The 22,583-nt window shown below is 38.5% G+C and overlaps 2 protein-coding genes across 7 annotated transcripts in view; one reads left to right on the forward strand and one right to left on the reverse strand.

The window, feature by feature from the left end:
* The window catches only part of satb1a (SATB homeobox 1a), a 61,064-nt gene that overhangs the window by 5,417 nt on the left and 33,064 nt on the right, over positions 1-22,583 (forward strand). Inside the window, exons 2-7 of one of the 6 annotated variants that reach the window (XM_077547919.1) lie at positions 4,190-4,230; positions 8,695-8,940; positions 13,749-13,784; positions 13,870-13,970; positions 14,086-14,173; positions 15,557-15,681. The gene's annotated coding sequence lies outside the window, so the exon portion shown is untranslated. Of the gene's footprint in view, positions 1-43; positions 201-4,189; positions 4,231-8,694; positions 8,941-13,748; positions 13,971-14,085; positions 14,174-15,556; positions 15,686-22,583 lie in introns of those variants that run through there. The other 5 variants (XM_077547916.1, XM_077547921.1, XM_077547917.1 and 2 more) reach the window with 5 other exon arrangements.
* kcnh8 (potassium voltage-gated channel, subfamily H (eag-related), member 8) overlaps positions 1-22,583 on the reverse strand; it is a 37,684-nt gene that overhangs the window by 2,641 nt on the left and 12,460 nt on the right. Inside the window, exons 3-15 of the mRNA XM_077547915.1 lie at positions 22,025-22,156; positions 19,545-19,672; positions 17,967-18,204; positions 17,526-17,683; positions 14,906-15,110; positions 10,968-11,177; positions 10,100-10,299; positions 7,035-7,284; positions 4,155-4,380; positions 3,527-3,593; positions 2,178-2,440; positions 1,551-1,669; positions 1,314-1,393 (exon numbers count right to left, since the gene is read on the reverse strand). Coding sequence (XP_077404041.1) covers positions 1,314-1,393; positions 1,551-1,669; positions 2,178-2,440; positions 3,527-3,593; positions 4,155-4,380; positions 7,035-7,284; positions 10,100-10,299; positions 10,968-11,177; positions 14,906-15,110; positions 17,526-17,683; positions 17,967-18,204; positions 19,545-19,672; positions 22,025-22,156 — 2,276 coding nt within the window. The remainder of the gene's footprint in view (positions 1-1,313; positions 1,394-1,550; positions 1,670-2,177; positions 2,441-3,526; positions 3,594-4,154; positions 4,381-7,034; positions 7,285-10,099; positions 10,300-10,967; positions 11,178-14,905; positions 15,111-17,525; positions 17,684-17,966; positions 18,205-19,544; positions 19,673-22,024; positions 22,157-22,583) is intronic.

Here is a 22,583-nt window from a genome sequence, read left to right on the forward strand (position 1 = left end):
TGTAACAAACTAGTGACTAATTACATTGATATGTGTGTGGTGTGGGGAGTTGCCTAGCCTCGACAGAGGGCCATGAAGCCATGCCAACGTGCCATCTGCCTCTGCCAGTCGGAGCACTCATTGCCATTCATCAGGTCAATCATGCATACCAGCAACCGGAGAGAGAACACCAGCCCTCCCAGCATGACCCACTACTGCAGGTGGGAAGCTGGTCGGTCAAGAGATCACCACTCTCTGAATGACACTCACTGGCCACAACATTAGATACACCTGAATAGGCAAACTCTTTCTTTATAAAGATGATAATGATGCTTAGACTGACACTCTTGTGAAGGTATTAACTGAACACGTTCAATATGTTTAGGTGTTGACATACTGCTGCACTGATATTAGTGGCTGACAAAAAGCCCAATCCAAACTCAGGCTTTGATAAAAATAGAAATGGTGAGAGCGACAGCCCAATCTGACACGCCGTCAATACGGCGGCAGTTCTGCTTTGCCACCTCAGAGAGGAATTGTGGGAGGTGGTCAGCTCTGCAGCAGCAAGCAAAAACACAATCATATTAGATGCTAAGAGGCACTACCAAACAATGTAATAGGATCTATTGCAATGCTCCTTTCAATGAGGTATTAAGTTAATCAGTGGTAGAGGGTCGGCTTTTTCTGAGAATCATTGCCCTACATTGATTTACAACCGAAATCCAAATACTCGTTTGATGAAATTGTATCAATTTATTCCCAACAGCATTTCTCTTGACTGCACTGTTTCCATTATGGTACGTGGCCGTTTTGTCAAATCAAATCTCAGCCTCAATGTGCTGCCATGTCAATCGAATCTTCTCAGGGCCTTCGGAATCAGTAGTGCTGACCGATGTAACTTCAGCTGTAATGGGACAACTCTTGACGCTTTCGTCAGTACATTTCGCTGCCTCAAACGTGCGACATATATGCAATGTGTGTTTTCAGCAACATTTTGTCAAGGTCTACCTCAGGTCATTGAATGCTTTGCAAGTCCGTTCTCATCATTATTGTGCAATTATTCAAGCAGCTATTGACCCGTCTCCTTTGAGGACTCGCACATTATGTTTTCGATTACGCGCTACACAGGTCACCATGTTAGGCCTTGCATCGGCATTATTAATGCTTGGTTATAACCCGAAAGAATTAACCTTTGGAGAGATGTATGCAGCTGTAGGGCTAAAAGGCAAAGGTTAGAGGTTTATCGACGTGCTTGCACATTTTGGAGTTGATTAAAATGTGATTGTCGCAAGTGTGGCACTGTGTGCCCGAAAAGGTAAACAACACACGCTTGCCTGTTGGTTGAGATGCCGGAGCTGTCCTCGGGTCTCCTCCGCTTTTGCCGCTAATTCCGCCGTGCTGATGTGTGGCGTTTCTGTGACAAAAACGGGAACGTAACAAATCAGTCCCAGGAGTGCTGACGTGCGTATTTAAAAACAGCATCTGGCAGCGGCAAATTTTTCAAAGTCACATTAATCATAACTAAACAGGCCAAGGCAAGTAAGCATTTTCACGTTGCGTGATGGGAGCACCTGTAGTGGATGCTGAGGCACTGGTGGGATCGTTGTCATGGCAACCATGGTTGGAAGACGAGCCAGGAAAGGGTGGCAAACTTTCTGTCCCTGCATTGTCCTCTGTTCCGTCCACTATCCTGCACAGAAGAAATCATGTGTGAGCGTCTGGGTGGGGGGTCTTCGCCGTCTGTCTGTTTTCATTTAAAGGAGTGCAAACTATCACTTCGGGTTCCATTCTTCATCTTCAGTGCTTTGGCAGCAGGGAATGTCTCTGACATTAAAACAATAACGCCTATTGCTCCTGTTAACACTTGTACCTGTACGAATCTCATTTTGTGTTTTGTTGTCACCTTTCTTGGCACATTGACGTGAAGAAAGGCGAGACAGCACCTTCCTTTTTCTTTTCCTGCCCATCAACAATGGGGGGTCTGTTGCATGATGATAAATAGCTGAACAAAGACTGTAAACATGCTTGTGCCAAAACTAGGCCTTCAATTTCTGTCTGTGGCAAAAAAAAAAAAAAAAAAAATGCAGTTTGGCAGTTAGCGTTTTCGTACTGCTTGTAAAATATGACCCACTAAATCCTGCTAAATTCTCCTGCGAGCACATTCTAAAAACAGACCAGTGTATAGTTATCCAAATCACCTGGGGCTCAGGTTCAAAGGGTCTAAAGTGACCAGTGTAATATCCTGGCTCATCCTCGGAGACTTTTCAGTGCTCCGTCCTGCGCTTCCGTGATTGGCTTGGCCCACCGGAGACGAACCACCGGCGCCCCTGAGGGTCACTGCTCTGTTCTGCTCCGATGGCAGACAATCATCATCTTCCCTCGTGTCCTTGTCATGTCCCCCCTGGGCCTCGGCGAGAGGCGCACAACCCTGAACGAGTCGTCCATTCCTTTTTACACCTGACTGGGAATGGAGGGAAACAGTCAAGTCATTTATTGTTTACAAAGTAACAACCATCATTTGTGGATAGTTTTAAAGACGGTAACACTGTAAAAAAAAAAAAAGAGAGAAATATTTACTTGAATAAAATAAAGAAGGAATCAGAAATTCTAAGTAATTTTTATGAGAGTTTTGAGGACATTTGACCAGTTTATATATATATATATATATATATATATATATATATATATATATATATATATATATATAAGCAACTCAAGGGTTGAGGAACAAACCCACAACCTTTATGTTGGGGGACAGCCACTCTACCACCTGAGCCATGCCATTCCTGCTGTGTTTTAGTATATTGATGGTGTCAGGCGGAATCCTTTTACCTCGAAGAGACCCGTTTTTGGTCTCATTTTAAACACGCCAGTAATGCAGCATAGTGGCCTGACTCAGGTGGTAGAGTAGCTGTCTCCCAAGCTGGAGGTCATGAGTTTGTTGCTCAATGCTTGAACAACTTTCTTTTATTTATATATATATATATAATATATATTATATATATATATATATATATATATATATATATATAACCTGGTAAAATGCACTCAAAACTTTGGTTGTAAATTTTACTTAGAATTTCTGAGTGAAAAAACTTTCAAGTAAATACAGTATTACTCTTTTTTTATTACTCCTTTTTTTCTTTTCTTTTTTAACAGTGTATGGAATAAGATTCATTTGATTGATTTAATGTAAAATGTGCATATCAAAATGATAATGCAACCAAGGCCAAAGTGCTGAGTCTGACACCTATGTCATTTTTAAAATTTTTTTTTTTTTTACCACATTATGATGAAGCCTACAGCACTGTAATAGGGGTTATGGTAAAGGCTCAAATATTGATTGACCCAAGTCTCTCGGGAAAAAAATCAGTACAAGCACACAAAAAAAATCTGATGATTCTATTCAATTCAATTTCGAAGTCATTTTCCCTAGAAGAGTCCATAATCTTTTGAATCATGGCACTCAAAGCTGAGGAAATTGCTCTTAGATTGGAAATAATCAATCTACGTCTCTGTGTTTATGTGATTGTTTGTGGTGTCGTACCTGAGCATCAAGAGCTGCTGCTGACAGTCTAGCTTTCACCTGGAAACAGCCAACAAAGGAAAAGTGCCTTGAACAATCAAGCAGTATCTGTCTGTCTGTTCTCTTCTTTGGCTTCATCAATAAGCAAGCAACACTATCAGGGCAAAAGTCTTGTCACACACCTCTTATCAGTTAATTAATCCCCCCCCCCCCCCAAAAAAAACAGATCCGCATCCGAAATCTCAATTCAATCCTGTGCTCCCAACTTTGCGAGAACCAGCACAACCGCTGTCTCCTCATTTAAACTTTGCCCAGTTGTCATACTTGACTCGGTGCAAAAGCTTCCTGTTATCCGTTTATTAGTGTGCGAAAGTGGGCCAGTGGCGAGCGGACACAACAAACTCTCGGCTGACTGTAATTACAGTAGCAAAACTTTTACCCATCCATCATTCTCACACGTCTACCATATTTGTATCAAAACCAAGATCCAGATTGTATCTTTGGTATAAGATTAGTTTTGATGTCGCTGATTGTACATAAGATTTATTTGACAGGATAACACATTTCATTCATCCACAAGTATCGATATGAATTGAAAGGAAAACTCATGCATAAAATCAACTAGTAATATAAATATAAATATAAATACGTATGACTCACATGTGTCTCTTGTCCCTCCCTCAGGTTGTAGGTGAGATCCTGCTGGATGTCCTCCACAAAATGATGTGAGTACTCCGGGTAGAGGTCCAGCACCTCATACAGACCCTTCAAGTTAATACACTGCAGGTCGCAGTAGGTCAGCGCTTTCACGTCCGCGTTGGTTTTTATCACTCGGTCGTCTAAGGACAAGTTGGCTCCGATCAGGTCGCCTTTGCCTGCTCATGACACACAGGGATGCTGCATATCAGAATAGGGGACATTGTATGGGGTGGCCAAAAATATGTGAGAGTGTAGTTTATCTCTCACATTTTAGCATTACCCCCCCCCCAAAAAAAAAAAAAACCCTCTTGACTCTTACCCCAAAAACTCTTACATGCGCACAACTCAATCTCACAAAAAATCTTACAACCACAAAAAACTTATGTGCACCCAAAAAAAACTCTCACATCCAGCAACAAACCTCCCACTAAAACAAAAAACTCTCACAATCACACAAAGAAACTTTCACCTCACTCAAACCAGACAACCTCTCGCACAGTAGAAAAAAACTTTCACATACTATGCCTCAAAGACTTTTTATTCACACCAAAAACTCTCATGAAAAAACTCTCACACTCACCATAAAACCTCTCACTCTCTCCAAAGAATTTCCACACTTACCCCAAAAAACTCTTATGCGCCCCTAAAATCTTTCACACCCAAAGAAAAAAAAACTACCCTCACCCAAAAACTTCTCACGTGCTCTGAAAAACCTCTCTCATATTCACAAAAAAAAAAAAAATCTCACACTGACCAAAAAAATCTCTCATTCAGTCCGAACAAGGGCAGGGACTTAATATATGGAAGAGCCAATTAGCAATTAAGATTTATAGACAGCTTCTGTTTTCACTTTTGAGCTTTGTTTCACGCAAGCAATTTTTGACTCTCACAGTAAGTTTTTACTCAGACTTTGATTAAAAAATATCATCCACCCCCAAATTTTTATTTTTTTTTTCTGCGTGTGAGTTTTCTGTATGTCTGTTTTAGTTAGGTATTTGGTGAATAAGAGTACTTTTTCAATGTATGTAAGCCTTTTTTGAGAATGTGAGGGGATTTGTTGTTTTATGTGAGAGAGTTTTTTGTGGGAGTGAGAGTTTTATTTGGGGTGAATGTGAGATGTAAATGTTATTTATGGCCTTTACGTCACCTCATTGTACATTGTTTGGACTCTGTTTAACATTCAGTCATTCATCTTTTATTTCCATGCAATTTTTCACCTTCATCCTCTAATTATTTTTAAGAATGTGATATCACTTGGCTGTCAATTTAAAAAAAAGAAAAGATGTGCGCTTGGTAATGAATAATTAGATCATATTGTAATATTAAAAGTGACTCGTTGTTCATTAATTCTTAAGCCATACAGTACACATGTGCTCTTAATAATGAGCAACTGTCAGATTTTCAGCATGATAAAAATATTTCATTGCGCCAAGAAGTCACAAAATAAAGCAATAAAACAGTGAAACAGTGCTTATCCAAATGCAATAAAAAGGGTTATTATTTATAATAATGGAGTGTCAAGTAGTGTTTTCCTTCTGCTGTCCCCGAGACGAACGCCTCTGCTTACCTAAAATGACCCCGCCTACTTCTTTTTCTTCCCACTTAAACCCTTGCCCTTTATGTAACTAACATCAAACTTCCTCTCTCTAGCCTTCTCCAACTTTTACTCTCTCAAATGCTTTCCAAGTTCTGTCCTCAATTGACTCTGCTACACCGCAATTAAGTTATCTCCACCCAGGAGGGACTAGCGGGGAATAAACACACACGTCACGCATAACAAACAATATTATTATTGATTCAAGGCAAGATGTCGTTTCTAGCAGATGTTTGTGGATGGAAAAACTCATCCTGGGAATCGGGTTGGTTTGGATTAGGTTTCAGATTAGTTCTGTGAATTGAGACATTTTTGTATAATTACACGTTTAACATAAATGTTTCTTTTTTTTTCTCTTCTTTTTCCTGGAGAGCTCAGTATTGTTCATTCGGTAATTTTACAGATTTTTTTTTTTTGTATGTGGGTGATTATGTGTGCGTGCGAGTGTGTGTAAATGTTTCTTTGACGTAAATAACTGCATATAAAAAAAAAAAATACAAAAATGTTGATAGTGGATTACAAACTAGGGCCAAATGATCACTTGGAACAGTTCACTATTTTGTGTCAATCAAGGTGCCACATTTTCCCATATTTTACTATTTTTAATGCATTTTATAGTTTGTTTTTCCTTTCATTGTAGCTTCTAAAAATGCTTTTGATAAAAAATACACTATCATCACAATTCTTTGTCTATATAAAGACACCTTTTGTTTTCGCAGAATTGGCATCTTTGCCAAAAGTTTTCAGCTCATTAACGAGAAGCTACCATTTTATCGCAAACTCGTTTGTGTTGTGTTTCATCGCTGCCTGAGCTTTGTAAACATAACCAGTACACATGTAAGCAAATGCACTGGATAAGAAGGATTTGAATGAGACTCCATTTAACTGGTTAGATGAAATGATGTGGACTCAAATTCTACAGCGGGGATGTGTGCGGTCAAACCTGCGGGAACCAATTAAGTCACCAATGTATACGTACTGCCATTCATTTTCCTAGTAAAGCGTGGCAAAAAATATGACAATGAGCAGATCCTAAATTGGATTTCACAGCCAAAGCATGTTGAAAAATGACATCTGACTAAATGCGATTTCATGGGGAGCCTTCTCCAAACAATAGGCTCATTTAAAAAAGAAGCGACTATCACAATGAGCTTCATTACCAAAGGCTGCAGCTCAACTTTTCCTAAGTCCTAATAAAGGCGCGGAGGGACTCTTATAAAATACGGTATATCTTACCAAGAATTGCCAGCACCATCCCGTCCTTCAGGACCTCCATGCTCCCGGAGCATACGAAGAAGATGGCCTGCAGGGCGTCGCCCTCTCGGAGGAGGAACTCCCCGGGAGCGCAGAAGATGGTCTTGATGTGCAGCGACAGAGAGCGCAGGCAGCCCCGGCTGGCCGAGGCGAAGAGGGACAGCTCCAGGATCTCCTTGTTGAGGTGCATGGTGATGTCGGAGCGGAGCTCGTCCGGGAAGTCCTTAAGCAGCTGGGAAGACCACCACAAGCAATCATCAAAAGTTGGAGGGCGTTTTTCAAATCGGGGCAAAGGAAGGACATCAATTTGTCACTTTGGAAATGGAGCATCTCCTCATTTTAGCTTACAAAATGTGTCATTCCGAGTTATTATTAATATTCATGCTACATTATATTATATATTTTTTTAACCCTGGAGAACCCAAGAACCCTTTTCTTCTTTGGAAAATTTTGAATTATTATTTTTATATATATTTTTATTATTATTATTATACATTAAATAACCCTTTATTCCCTAATTTAGGATTAGGGCGAAATTTGACCCTTTTGGGATTTAGGGGTATCATTTCGAAAAATCTGAATAAAAACTGTCAGTAAACTATTTAGAATTTAAGAAAATAATCAATCAAAAATTTTGAATTATTATTATTATTATTATTATACATTAAATGACTGCTATAAATTCACTGAACACCAAAATATATGTTTTTTCAATTTTAACCCTTTATTCCTTAATTTAGGATTAGGGCGAAATTTGACCCTTTTGGGATTTAGGGGTATCATTTTGAAAAATCTGAATAAAAACTTTCAGTAAACTATTTATAATTTAAGAAAATAATCAATCAAAAATTTTGAATTATTATTTTTATTATTATTATTATTATTATTATTATTATTATACATTAAATGACTGCTATAAATTCACTGAACACCAAAATATATGTTTTTTCAATTTTAACCCTTTACTCCCTAATTTAGGATTAGGGCGAAATTTGACCCTTTTGGGATTTAGGGGTATCATTTTGAAAAATCTGAATAAAAACTGTCAGTAAACTATTTAGAATTTAAGAAAATAATCAATCAAAATTTTTGAATTATTATTTATTATTATTATTATTATTATACATTAAATGACTGCTATAAGTTCACTGAACACCAAAATATATGTTTTTTCAATTTTAACCCTTTATTCCCTAATTTAGGATTAGGGCGAAATTTGACCCTTTTGGGATTTAGGGGTATCATTTTGAAAAATCTGAATAAAAACTGTCAGTAAACTATTTAAAATTTAAGAAAATAATCAATCAAATACACAGCTACATTGAACAATATATTTTTTTTGTTTTATTTGTTGCATTTTAGAACTGGATTTTTAATGTACAAACACACTTTGGCCAATGGAAACAAGAACACACGGACAAAATCACTGCTGGAAAAAAAAAGAAGGTCTTTGTTATTTGAGTAGCAGAATTTATAGGGGCCAAATTTGACCCCGTGGGTTCGCCAGGGTTAAGTAGTACTGCACACTGTTGACACACCCAAAAGCAATCAACTAGAATCCAAAACAATGCTAGCCTATTTGATATAGCTTAAAAAAAAAAAAAAAAGCTAAACATATCATGCCTGTCTCCTTCCTTGTCAGGACCAAAATCTGGAGCTCGGCACCCCCCATAAGACTGATCAATGAGCCATCAGGGCCGAGCCGACTGTAATCAAGAGGCTCATCTTTAATTCATCTGTCTGGGATTCATCAGCATCGCTCCATCTCGGCGGCGCCGCGCGCGCCACGGTGACAGCTGTCTCACACAGCCAACTGGCAGCCCCGGAGCCAAGAGCCGCTATTACGCCTCGCCCGCTTGCCTGCCTCGCTCTCCGTGGCTCGCTCAAGGTGGGAACCACACACTGTTCTTCAACGGTTCATCTTGCCCTTAAAATGTTCTTAAGTAACTGCTGTAATGATACACCACCTTGAAGAAAACTATTTTTGGGTCCACCAATTCTAATGTAACGTGTTTCTATTCATCATTCGTCTAAACTATTTAGCAGATATTAATAGTTAATAGCACTTACTAATATTGTACCTTCGAAAACTAGGGTTGGGTTTTAAAAAAATTGAATAATCGATATTGAATAAATTTTCCTTTTTGAACCTAATATTGATTCATAAAACCATGAATCGATTATTTTAATCTATTTTTCTATTTTTACCATAAATGTATAAGAAAATAGAATTTTAAAGGCCGTTTTTTTTTTGCGTTTTACTGTTTTCTTGACATTCACTCTAGACCTGACTTATTGTACTTTAAGAAAATTCAGAATCTTTTTTCATTTACAATGATTGAATTTGAATTATGTAAAAATTTCATCTCATTTGTGCAACACTTAAGGGGTTATAACACCAAATCATTTAACCAGTTACTTCCTCCACAAATTTGGAATTCAATGTTTGATTTAATATCGGATTGAAGTGAGGTAAATTGAATCAGAATTTTTTTTTTGGAATTGAATCAAATCGAACTGAACTCTTGTGAATCGAAATTGAATCGATACCCAGTGCTACGAAAACAAAATGACAGTTAAATGAAATGTAGAAGAAAAAAAAACACTTTTGGACATAAAGACGGCCTTCAGTAAGCTGCAGTTATATTAGTTGTGTTTGTAGAGGATAAAGAATATATGCATGCAACTAATTGTTGTAATTTCTGCCGAAATGTCAAGACACCATTTGTGTACAAATAGCTTAAATCAAACACATTTTTAAGGGTTGTAGCACATTAAAACAGATGCTATTTGTTAGCACGACCAAGGTGTTTTGTGTTGCTTGTTAGCATTAAGCTAGGCATCCCGCAGGTTTATTTGAATTGGATATTCAAAATAAAACCATAAAACCAAAAACCCAAAGCAAGAAGAAAAAAAAAGACACACCATAAAAGAACTACAAATCTTTATACATTGTCCAAAGTTTATGTTTGGCCCAAAAGATGGAACTTCTTTTCTGAAAATAGCACCTTTGACCAACCAAAGGAGACGGGACCTCTTGTTTGTACCTCATTACAGTCGATGCCGTTGTTGACTGACCAGGTTGTCTGAAAATACTCCAGCATTCGCTGCTTCAGGCTGTGCGGCAGATGATGCACTCGTATAAAGTCCTTAAGGTCTTTGGTCCTGGTGTGGTACTGGGACCAGCGGGAGTACATCCTCTGGATTATGGCTGTCACGTTGCCAAAGACCAATGCGTGCATCAGCGCTGTAAAAGGAAGAGAGAAGAAAACGCATGCATTTTTTGGGGCTAAAAATTAGCATTAGCCGATGCTGTGAGTATTTAGATTCAGTTTCTTGACTGACACAACTAAAGAAGACAATTAGTGGTTAATGTCAACTGTTGATATACCGAACATCCCACATTGCTCCAATTGTCACAGTGCAGCCTAGAGTGGTGTAGCACGTGTGTGTGTGTGAAAGTGAGCGCTGGTGACTTCAGAAGCCTCCAGGGTGTTGGAGAACATTTAACATTTTTGCAGGAGTGAAGGTGAAATGTCCACGGGGGGAAACCCCCGACACCGTTACCCCCTAAATGCAAATGCTGGTTCAACAAGCATAAACTGGATCAGACTGACCCAATTAGATCAACTTGATTAATGTACCTATGCATTTAAAGTACAGCATGTGCGTCGTTATGTGCAGGTACAGCATCTGTGATCTACTCAAATTCCTCATTCGCAAATTGAACATCCACAACACGAGGTACACCTACAAAATCTACAATATGAGTACGGAACCAATTTGTAAAACGGGTATTTGCAATGGAACCGCCTTACTTTGAGAAATTTGTTATAGAAACCAAATTAAAATTTTTAATGGGAAAAAAAAAAATCAACTGAAAATAAATGTAATGGAACAAGTGTTACCGCATACCTCCAATAAGCATGACGCAAATGGAAAAGATCTTCTCAATGTCAGTGTTGGCCGACACGTTGCCGAAGCCCACGCTTGTGAGGCTGCTGAGGGTGAAGTAGAGCGAGGCCACGTAAACGCTGCGTATGGCGGGGCCGCTGGTGGTGTTGTTCACACCTCCGATGGGGTAGTACGGGGACTCCAGACGCTTTGCCAGCTCGTGCAGCCATCCTGGTTTTATTATGTAGTGAAGGGCAGAAAGAAAGCGGACACATTATTATTGATATGTCCAGTTAGTGTGTCTTTATAAATAATCTAGCGTCGGGTGACCAGATTGTCAAAATAAAAAAATCAATCAATCAACAATAAATTATCAAAAGGAACATACCGGTGTATGTATTTATAACAATTTGTTGGCCCTATGGTTTTGTTATTACTTAAGCTAATGCTAAATGTTATCTCGATTGACAAACAAGTGCTAAACAAGGCAATGCACTAACATTTTTGTTCAGTCCTGGTGTTGCGGTAACATAGTTACTAGGGGGTGTAAGAAAAAATCGATTCGGCAATATATTGCGAGATTACAGCGCGCAATTCTCGAATCGATTCAATATGTGGTTGAATCAATTTTTAAACATCAATTTTTTATGGGAATAGTCAACAAAACGTCTTACTTAGGGTTAGGATTTATACATTAAGCATGGAAGAATGTTATATTAATGGAACATTAAGCCTTATTATTTTATTTCAGTGCTGTTCAAATATGAAACAGACTGCAACCTGAATTTTCTGATAAACCAATACATTTTTATACAAATCTTACAGTGTACATGTACAAGTTTACTGCTTAGTATTTTCTAAATTTGAGTTTAAAAAATCACAATAATCAATTTATAGATTCGTATCGGGATTAATCGAATCAAATCGAAACTTAAATGATAGCAAGACTGTCAAGTGGTGTGCTAGCCACTTTTAAAGGGACAGACTGTAAAACAAACATCAAATTTGTGGAAGACATTTTCTCACAGGAAGGCCTATGTAGAAAACATTTGGTTGGTTTCTGTTAGCTAGCTAACATTAGCTCTACTGTATAGCGCACTATCCATTTCACCGTCTAAAGAACACATTTGTACCATTTGTCCGGGCAACATAAAATTAAGATCATGTGATCATAGCCTTGCTGGTTTGATAAGAGAGAAATAAAGTAACCAAAAGAACAAACTCAATTGTAGACTAGCCTCATTTCCAAATTATGCTATTATGAAAGTATGCTATCTTTTGAGCTACGTCTACCATAAACAAGATTATGGCATTTTATGTATTTCTATCTCCTAAATGAATTAGCTTAGCTCTTCTCTCAGTGGTCCTAGGCTAATTTTCAAATTATGCTATTATGAAAGTATGCTAGCTTTTGAGCTACATCTACCATAAACAAGATTATGGCATTTTATGTATTTCTATCTCCTAAATGAATTAGCTTAGCTCTTCTCTCAGTGGTCGTAGGCTAATTTCCAAATTATACTATTATAAAAGTATGCTAGCTTTTGAGCTACATCTACCATAAACAAGATTATGGCATTTTATGTATTTCTATCTCCTAAATAAATTAGCTTAGCTCTTCTCTCAGTGGTCCTGGGCTAATTTTCAAATTATGGTATTATGAAAGTATGCTAGCTTTTGAGCTACATCTACCATAAACAAGATTATGGCATTTTATGTATTTCTATCTCCTAAATGAATTATCTTAGCTCTTCTCTCAGTGGTCCTGGGCTAATTTTCAAATTATGCTATTATGAAAGTATGCTAGCTTTTGAGCTACATCTACCATAAACAAGATTATGGCATTTTATGTATTTCTATCGCCTAAATGAATTAGCTTAGCTCTTCTCTCAGTGGTCCTAGGCTAATTTTCAAATTATGCAATTATGAAAGTATGCTAGCTTTTGAGCTACATCTACCATAAACAAGATTATGGCATTTTATGTATTTCTATCTCCTAAATGAATGAGCTTAGCTCTTCTCTCAGTGGTCCTGGGCTAATTTTCAAATTATGCTATTATGAAAGTATGCTAGCTTTTGAGCTACATCTACCATAAACAAGATTATGGCATTTTATGTATTTCTATCTCCTAAATGAATTAGCTTAGCTCCTCTCTCAGTGGTCGTAGGCTAATTTCCAAATTATACTATTATGAAAGTATGCCAGGTTTTGAGCTACATCTACCATAAACAAGATTATGGCATTTTATGTATTTCTATCTCCTAAATGAATTAGCTTAGCTCTTCTCTCAGTGGTCCTAGGCTAATTTCCAAATTATGCTATTATGAAAGTATGCTAGCTTTTGAGCTACATCTACCATAAACAAGATTATGGCATTTTATGTATTTCTATCGCCTAAATGAATTAGCTTAGCTCTTCTCTCAGTGGTCCTAGGCTAATTTCCAAATTATGCTATTATGAAAGTATGCTAGCTTTTGAGCTACATCTACCATAAACAAGATTATGGCATTTTATGTATTTCTTTCTCCTAAATTAATTAGCTTAGCTCTTCTCTCAGTGGTCCTGGGCTCATTTTCAAATTATGCTATTATGAAAGTATGCTAGCTTTTGAGCTACATCTACCATAAACACGATTATGGCATTTTATGTATTTCTTTCTCCTAAATTAATTAGCTTAGCTCTTCTCTCGGTGGTCACGCTAACTTTATCTGGCTTTCTCCACACTATTTTGGAAAAGACTAGTTATACCCTAAATCATTTTGGTGATTCCACAGAAATGTTTTTACTACTTTCCCCCACAGCACGCTCAGATGCTCAGTGGTGTAAAGCTCGTCAAGGTAGATAAAGCCAAAAGTGGCAGGATCTGAACACCGTGGAAAGCAAAAAGCTCCTTTGCTAAATCTAGAACAATGGATTCAACAGAAGCACATCAGATGCTGTGAAAGCAGAACTAATCCCTGGTCAAGCCGGAGTGAAGACATGCAGCTGATCCCCGGAGAGTCTCCTGCAGACACTGATGAATGGTAATTGGATAGAAGCCCCTCACAGCTGCCTGACTTCAACACACGTTCACCATCAAAAATGCATAATTAGGATACAACACATTTATCCTGCCTCATGTATTTTATGACACTTTAGATGCAGTAATTGGTCAAGAGGAATCGACGTCAATCTCGCGGCTCGGTCAATGCTGACCCGGAACCGCTTGCGAGGACAACGGCGAGAGGTAATTGCGAGCGACGTAGTTCATCGATACTGACCACAGATCAGCCCAAAGGGTCTCATTATATGAGGGACCTGCGTACTGAGGGGAAGGCCTTGGGTTGAATCGTTAATTATCTGCGCAATCACAACATTCTCTCACTTTTATCCCACGATCACCTGTCTGGACAAACACTGGAATCAATAAAACCGATGATTCATCATCATCTAAATGTAGATGCACATATTTCGAGGTACTTTACAATGAGGGATATTATTACACAAGTGATAGCTGAGATGAATCGGAAATTTAAAGTACGATGTTAAAAGTCTCCTCCATTCACATTGAATTGGGTTCGAATGATTTAGGTATGCAGTGTCTGCATTCCATGCATTTAATTTGTCATTAGCACAAAGGTGGATGAAAAACAAACACGAATTGATCCAACGCAGAACAGTTAGTATCAAAATCCAATCAGAATCACTTATAAAATCTCAGCGCATTGATTTCCTTTTAAAACATTTCCATTGCCTTCCAAAAGCTCGATAGCTTGTCAGTGCTGAATAATGGCGACTAGTGATTTTTCTTTCTTATTTTTAAATGCAAACTCCTTTAGTTGTAGGTAAAGCATGGAAAAATAAAACATACTATATTTTCTAGTCGTTTTGAGTGTTGAGCAGACAGTGAAACAATCCGGTTTGAACCCAAATATTTTGCTTTTGCTCCCAAAAAAATTTAGCATTTAACATTGCTCACCAATATCCCAGTTGTAGGCGTTGGCCTCCATTTCCATTTTACCGATGATGTACCAGATGCAGGCCATCCAATGGGCCAGCAAGGCGAACATGGACATGAGCAGGGTCAGAACCACGGTGCTGTGTTGCGAGTAGCGGTCCATTTTCTGGAGGAGGCGGAGCAAACGCAGCAGGCGCACCGTTTTCAACAAGTGCACCACAGACACCTGGCGAAAAAAGACAAACGACATGAGATCAAGTCGTACATTTTGCCGATGCGGTTGTTGAGATGTTAAAGTTTCCCATTTGGACCTTTCCCGATGTCATCTATCTCGCAGTTGCTCCTCAGCTATTATTTAGTGGGATGTAGGACAAGGATGATAGGTAACCTTCCACCATGTATATTTTATTTATTTATTTATTTATTATTACATATGGGAGCCCGACTAGGGAGTGTGAGAAAGTGGGACATAAATGCTATAGGAGATGTATAATATTACAACTAGGGAGAGTAAAGAAGGCAGAGAGGGCAAATGTGTACAAGCACGAGGGAGGGTATATAGGAGAGAAATACATGATGATGGCATTTGGACAATATTAAGAAGAAAAATGTGTGGTCACTACTTTTGCTTTGTTTTATTTTCCCAACACACACTCATGCTGGGAGAAATAGAGGAGCGGTGCAGGATGAGGGGTAATGAAGCCTCCTACCAGGCCTTAGGGAGCGGCTTCATCTTCTCGCCACCATCTATCATCACCCTGAATCCCACCTATGGTGAGGACCTCTCTCCTCCACCAGTAAGTACGTTCCGCCTTTCTCGCAGCAGCTATTCCCTCCTTCATTTCAACCGTGTCGCCATTCCCTGTCAAATCTGCTCTCGCCATCGGATTGCTCATCTTTTCTCGGTGGTAGTTTGTACATGACGTGAGAGTGTCATTTTCACAACACTCATTTATAGTGTTAATGAAAAAAACTCCTTTTGAGTGTTGAAAAGTGCAGCTCGAGATGGTGTAATATTTTAACACCAAACACTAGTGTAAAATCCACACTGACTGACCAATGTTGACTAGTGTTAAATTTCAACTACCATCAGTTGTTTTAACTAAAGCTCAGTGTAAAAAAAAAGTGTTGGTTTAACTATATTTAGTGTGGACCAGTATTAACACTTTTGAAGTCTTAAATTTAACTTTGTAGGTGTTGAATTAACATTGCCAATTTTGCTATGTAGCAAGAAATGTGTTATATTTTTTAATTTAAGAATTTTATATATTTTCGTTATTAGTATAACTGGTAAAAAAAGAAAGAAGTTAATAATAATAATAATTATAATTATTTTTATTAATAATAATTAAATAGATAATTAATGTAATAATTTTATAATAAATATCATTATAATAATATAAATATATAATTTAATAATTATAAAAATAATAATACAAATCTGACTACCAATATTTTCTGTGAAAAAGTCACACACAGATTTTATACTACTGACACAACTCTTCCATTTTCCATTTCTACGAATGTTACGTTCAATTTACTTTAACTTCAGCACAGCAACAAAAATGGCGATCAGCCTCAGCTCTTCAACTAGCCCAAATACAATCTTCAACCCAATCTGCTGGGTCAAAATACCCAACCTTGGGTAAAAGTAACCCAATCTGCTCACAGCCCACAGCTACCCAGTGAGTTGGTTAAGAAAACCCTTTTTCAGTTTGTAAACTAAAAAAGACAGAGATTTGGTTATTGGGGACATTTCATCAATTACAGGCCATTTCTAGTTTCTTGTCTCCCTTGCGGCAGCGGGCCTCGGGGCCCAGTGGCCCTAAAAATAAATTGTGCTCTACTGAGACTGTGTGGTGGTATTTCCATTAATAGAGTCTGGAACCAAACAATGACCTTTGCCTCGGGGCAACGTGTCAGTGTGCCCACTCCTTTCTCCCATTGTTATTTGCTTGCGAAAGTCTGTCTGCTGCTAAGACGCATTTGCCACATTTGTAATGACATCAACTATTATGGTGATTTGAAGCACTTGCACCTGTGAGTATATGTTTAAAACAGAATAGAAGTACTGAAGTGGATTTTACACCTGATTATTAGAACATGTGTTAATGAGATGGCTTTATGGGCGAGGATCCTGTAAGTGAAAGTAAACAGCATCGTCAAGCAAAGTATCAGTCGGCGAGGGTCAAGTCGTGCAGCTCCACCTAATTGCTCCACCGCTGCGCTTCCCCTTGCACCGTGCTCTCCTTAAGGGCGCCTTGCGTTCGAGTCAAGCCGTGCAGAAGAAGTTTTAATGATGCAATAAAATACAATTGAAAGCCTCTGTATGTGCAATCAATAGACAGAATCAAAGAGGCAGCAGAGCAGCAATGTGAACGATCCATGTGAAGCTGCTGTGGGGGGATGTCAGATGTGCACATGCATGTTGACAGGATTAGTGAGGGTCCGTGTTGGGCAAGATATCAAACATCAGGCTTTGACATAAATCTATTGATGTTTATGTGCCTTAAAAATTAGTAAATTGTACATGAATTATGCAATGTTGTACTAGTTGTGTTGTATCTCGTTTTGTAAGGAGAAGCATATTGATTATGTTCTGTTATTGTAAGCAATGGGGGTTGTGCCCTCGGCTACTCACCACGCTGACTTTGAAGGCATAGAGCAGGTCGAAGGGCAAGGCGGCCACCAGGTCGATGATGAACCATGTGGTCAGGTAGTGAAAGCAAATCTGCCGAGCATCAAAGATTACTTGGCCTGACTTGCTGACGTACGTGGTGCGGAAATTGCAAACAATATCTGGGGGTGGGGAGACATGTTGAATTTAAATTTTTAGAATCAACAGATACACTCAGAGAATGCTGACCTCAGCTAAATGTTAAACACACCTAAATATTTGCCACTTGTGTAGTAATCAATAAGTAAAAAAAAAACAAACGTTTTTTGAACCATAATGACTAATAAAGATTCCTTTCAAATTTTCATCATCAAAATGTTACGAAAACATCTCACACCAATGAACAAAGTCCCAAAGCCACGCTAATGAAAACATGAGCTTCCCTGGCGCAGGTGAACAACCCACCCAGGATAAAGAGAATCTCCACGGCGATGTCACTAACGGTCGTGCTGCGGGTGAGGTCGTCGTCGTCGCCGATGAAACACACGTTGTACGGCACGGTCACGGCCACGTAGAAAGTGGCGAGCAAGATCAGCCAGTCCCATCCCGCCTTGCATGTGCTGTAATGCAGCAGGATGAATTTGGATTTTTTGGCGTCTGCTACCTTGTACTCTGGTAGGGCAGGAGGGTCGCCAAACACATTCTGGAGAGGACACATAAAGAAAACAAATAAAAACATATAAAATAAACTATTTTTTGAATGTGAGCTTGTAGAGAGGATACCAAACCATCTACAGTCATTTAATCCAATTATCTTAATGCTAATTATAATATAAAACTGAAATATAAAAAACAAGTCTGCTAGCTTAATGCTAACATATACAGTAATACGGAAAAAAAAAATGACAACACAATTTGCGTTGTTTTGAATTTGAGCATGTAAGAGGGGGTCATCTAACCAAAGTCTGCTAGCTTAATGCTAACATATACAGTAGTACGAAACAGAAATATAAAGAAAAAAAACATTAACAACCACAATTTGCGCTGTTTTGAATGTGAGCGTGTAGAGAGGAAAGCAAACCATCACATTTCATCTAACCAAAGTCTGCTAGCTTAACTAACATAATATGAAACAGAAATATAACAACCAAGTCTGCTATCTTAATGTTAGCTTATAATATGAAAAAGAAATATGTACAGTATATATATATTTTTTTAAATTGCAAACACAGTTGCGCTATTGCTTTGAATGTCAACTTTTAAGAAGATACCAAACCATCTCATTTCATCAAACCAAAGTCTGCTAGCTTAATGCTAACATATTATATGAAACAGAAATAAATAAATACAAAATTAAATTGTATTGAATGTGAACATGTAAGACGATACAGAACCAACTAATTTCATCTAACCAAAATCTACTAGCGTAATGCTAACAAACATTATACGAAACGGAAATAAATAGAAAATCTCTGCTAGCTTAATGCTAACATGATATGAAACAATATTTAACAAACATTTTAAAACCACAATTTATGCTGTTATGTTTTGAATGTAAGCATGTAGAGAGAACACAAAACCATTTTATTTCATTGAAACAAGTCTGCTGACTTAATGCTAACTTATACTGTAATACGAAACAGAAATTAGCGTAGATGTTGAGGTAACTGTAGACCTTCAAAAAAAACAAAAAAACTTGAACACACAAAGCGGCAACACATTCAAACAGACCAAACAATACCCACAAGATTTGTTTTCTTTATATTTCCCTCTCTGCCTCATCTTATTGCTGTTATCTATGCAGCTGCATGTCTTCCAATATACGTCAGTGCTGCCTGGCTTGTTGCCGCAAAATGTGGTACTACACGCGGTGGTTGTTTACTGTAGTATGTAAAATAAAAATGCAAATTGTTTAGGAGTACTGTATCTTGTGCTCACATCAGGCCCTCTTTTCAAACACCCTCAAACAGATGACATTTTATTATTATACTGTATCATCATCATCATCACCTGTCTGGTGGTCTGAAGTGTGTGATGATATACCTTGTTGAGTTTAATTTTGCTCTTCTCTCTGCTGTGGAGGTGCCCAGAGACGTGGTAGAGCACCGTGCTGCTCCGCATACGAGCAGAGCTGAACGTAGAGCTTGTTCTGATCCTGCCACGCCGGCGCTCTGCAAGTGTTAAAAAAGTAACAGTATTTATTGGCTTCATAACATCCTGATCTTTGAATCGGAATCTTTTTGGTATTTTAGCGCCGCACATGACTCGTGGTCATCATAACGTATAAAATTAGAACTAACTCAATTCAACGTGAATGATGTTAGGAGAAAAATTGCATCCTTGTGACCAGGGATGTGTTGACCATCAGAAATTTTGTCAATTTAGATGTCTTTGGGGTGAACGGTATGGGATTTTTTAATAGGTTTTAGGTGAACTAATGAATACACACACTCACACGCACGCACATACACATACTCACTCACATACAAAAAAAATATATATTTTTTTAAACAAAAAAAAAAGAGAGACTAATGATGATGACATGTCAAATCGGTAAAATTACCCAATGAATAATACTGAGCTCTCCAGGAAAAGAAAGAAACCTTCGAACAATGAAAAGAAGAAAAAAAAGAAGAAATTTTGGCAATTTCCCCAAACAGCCAGTCCATTTCCGGTTTGGTAATTTTCGGTAGCTTTAACTCGTCAATATGATTAGTTTCTACCCTTCGTCGGATCAAAATCTTGACCCACCATGCTGGGTTAAATCTTAGTCCCGTTACTCTGCCAAAAGGATTGATGAACACGTTCTTCAACAAGTCAGGGCAATGTTCTGGCGAGGCAGTTAAGTAAACTATGATGGATTTGTTATGGTAAATCGCGGCTGCTGAAGTGCTTTCGTATGTGAGATGGGGAGTGTTGGAGTGATGTGTGGAGCTTGGATAATAGAGGGAGCGTTATTGCCGGCGTGCTCTCAACCTACCGCAAAAGGACAGATTGGCTTGAGGGGCGGATAAAGGCAATAACAAAGCACAAGAACCCAAGTGCTAACTGCTTTTGAGTGTCCTTTGGAAAGCGTACGCATTTTCCGAATGCCGGCGAACCCCAGATGAGGGGAACAGACAGGGCCCATCCATAAAGAGGCACCGCCTTGGGGGACACCACACGGCAGGAGCGCAGAGACGGAGAAATGCTTTATTTTTAGACCTAATGAATATCCCTTTGGTGTTGGAACCGTTCGTGTGCAGGGGAAAGGGGGTCCATAGGTGTTGTGGAAACATAAAAAAAACTGGAGGACGGAAGCGTATGGATATGTAATAGAGGCGAATGTGGATTAACGATGGAAGAAAAGCAAAAATGAGGGGAAGTACTTTGCTTTTACCCTATAAATTCGGCCAAGCAACGAGTGACCCCCCTCCCCAAAATTATTATTTTACTGACTATCAAATAGACTCAGTTTGTTGACTGTGGTTAAAGGGATGTCAACCCCAAATTTTTCTTTACAATGTTCTACTAGTGTAAACACAGCATTCTGATTAATATTGTGTTTGTGAATATGAATTAAGCAGCAAAAAAAAAAAAGATTTAAAAAAATATATAGTTTTTATTCCATCTGAGGCGGCCATTTGCTATAGACTGAAAATGACATCACAGGTGCTCAGGGTTCAGGTAACGACCAATCACGACTCGCCTGATTTCTGAGTTTGGTCATGTGACATTCGCAAGCTGAACTTTGGTTGGCTGTTACCAGAATCCTGAGAAATTGTGATGTCATTTTCAGTCAACAGCAAGTGACAAAATGGACGCCCCCCCCTTATAAACAGGTGCATTTTGCTGCTTAATTCATATTCCACAAACACAACATTAACCTGAATATTCTGTTTAAACGAGTGCATTTCTTTAAGTGTCCACTCTATATATAATTGTAATTTAGTATTTTGAATCTTGATGCATCCCATGAGGAAATTAACTTCCTGTCACTTCCCAATTGGGCAGGAAAAAAGGCCTTCTCAAGAACGCAAGAGAACCTGAAAATGCAAACACTTCTTCCTGCTCATATTCTCGTTTCAGTAAGTTATTACAGTGGGCTGTTTGTCTGTGTCTGTCGAGGCATGCTGTATCAGCCACTTTCATTTTAGGTTGAAAAGCTTTTTCATTAGGTAAACAAAAATAACTTTTCTTTGGGTTGATGCTTCCTACTCGGACTTATTTACGGTAATGAGCGCAATTATGCAGGCGAGGAACACACATACAAACATGCGCATGCGCACACACGTGCAATGACCTACTCCCTAGATAAATTTAGCTCAATGTCATTCGTGTAATCCTATATATGAAAAGTGACTTTGGCCAAAGATATCTTTCCTTCAAATTGGATCAAGGGTAACAGATGATAAGGTTCTAGGGGACAAAAAATATATATAATTACAATTTTTCCTTTAAAAAAAAAAAAAAAGTACAATACACTTCTTCAACGGAGAACCTGCATGTTACCTTTTTTGGTGTACCTCCATGCATTGACTGACCTTCCTTCTTGTCCTCTTGAATGCTCTTGCCTTTGATGTCAGTGATGTCCTTAAATGAAGCCAGAAAGAGCACCACGTCCCCCTTTTCATTCTTAATTGGTACAATGTCGAACAGGCACCAGAAGAGCACCGCTGGAATGAAAAACAACAACAACAACTCTCTAATTAACACCATTCTTGACCACCTGTTAGTCAGAGTGGATACATAGCATTTATGCATGTGCCATTTTTTTTTTCAAGTAGTACAACAGTGTACCAGATTTATTAGCAAGCCCCCCCCCCAACCCCCACCCACCCCCCCCCCCCCCTAGGAGAAGCACAGCCGTTTATAGACTATGTTTCTCAAGATGAACCGAGCATGCAGGTCCCATCTCTTGCTAAATAGATTGCTTTTAGAAGAAAGCCAGGTCAGCATCTGCAGGTTGTGCGTTTTCACACCAGTGAGATCTGCGAAGCGGTAGTATTAGCCAGCCTTAGCAGAAGATAAGAAATAGGATGCTTACTTATATCACTGTTAAAAAAAAAAGTTAGATTTGTTTACTTTACTTTACAGAACTTC

This window comes from Vanacampus margaritifer, chromosome 17 (assembly GCF_051991255.1).
Source record: "Vanacampus margaritifer isolate UIUO_Vmar chromosome 17, RoL_Vmar_1.0, whole genome shotgun sequence".
Lineage (NCBI taxonomy): Eukaryota > Metazoa > Chordata > Actinopteri > Syngnathiformes > Syngnathidae > Vanacampus > Vanacampus margaritifer.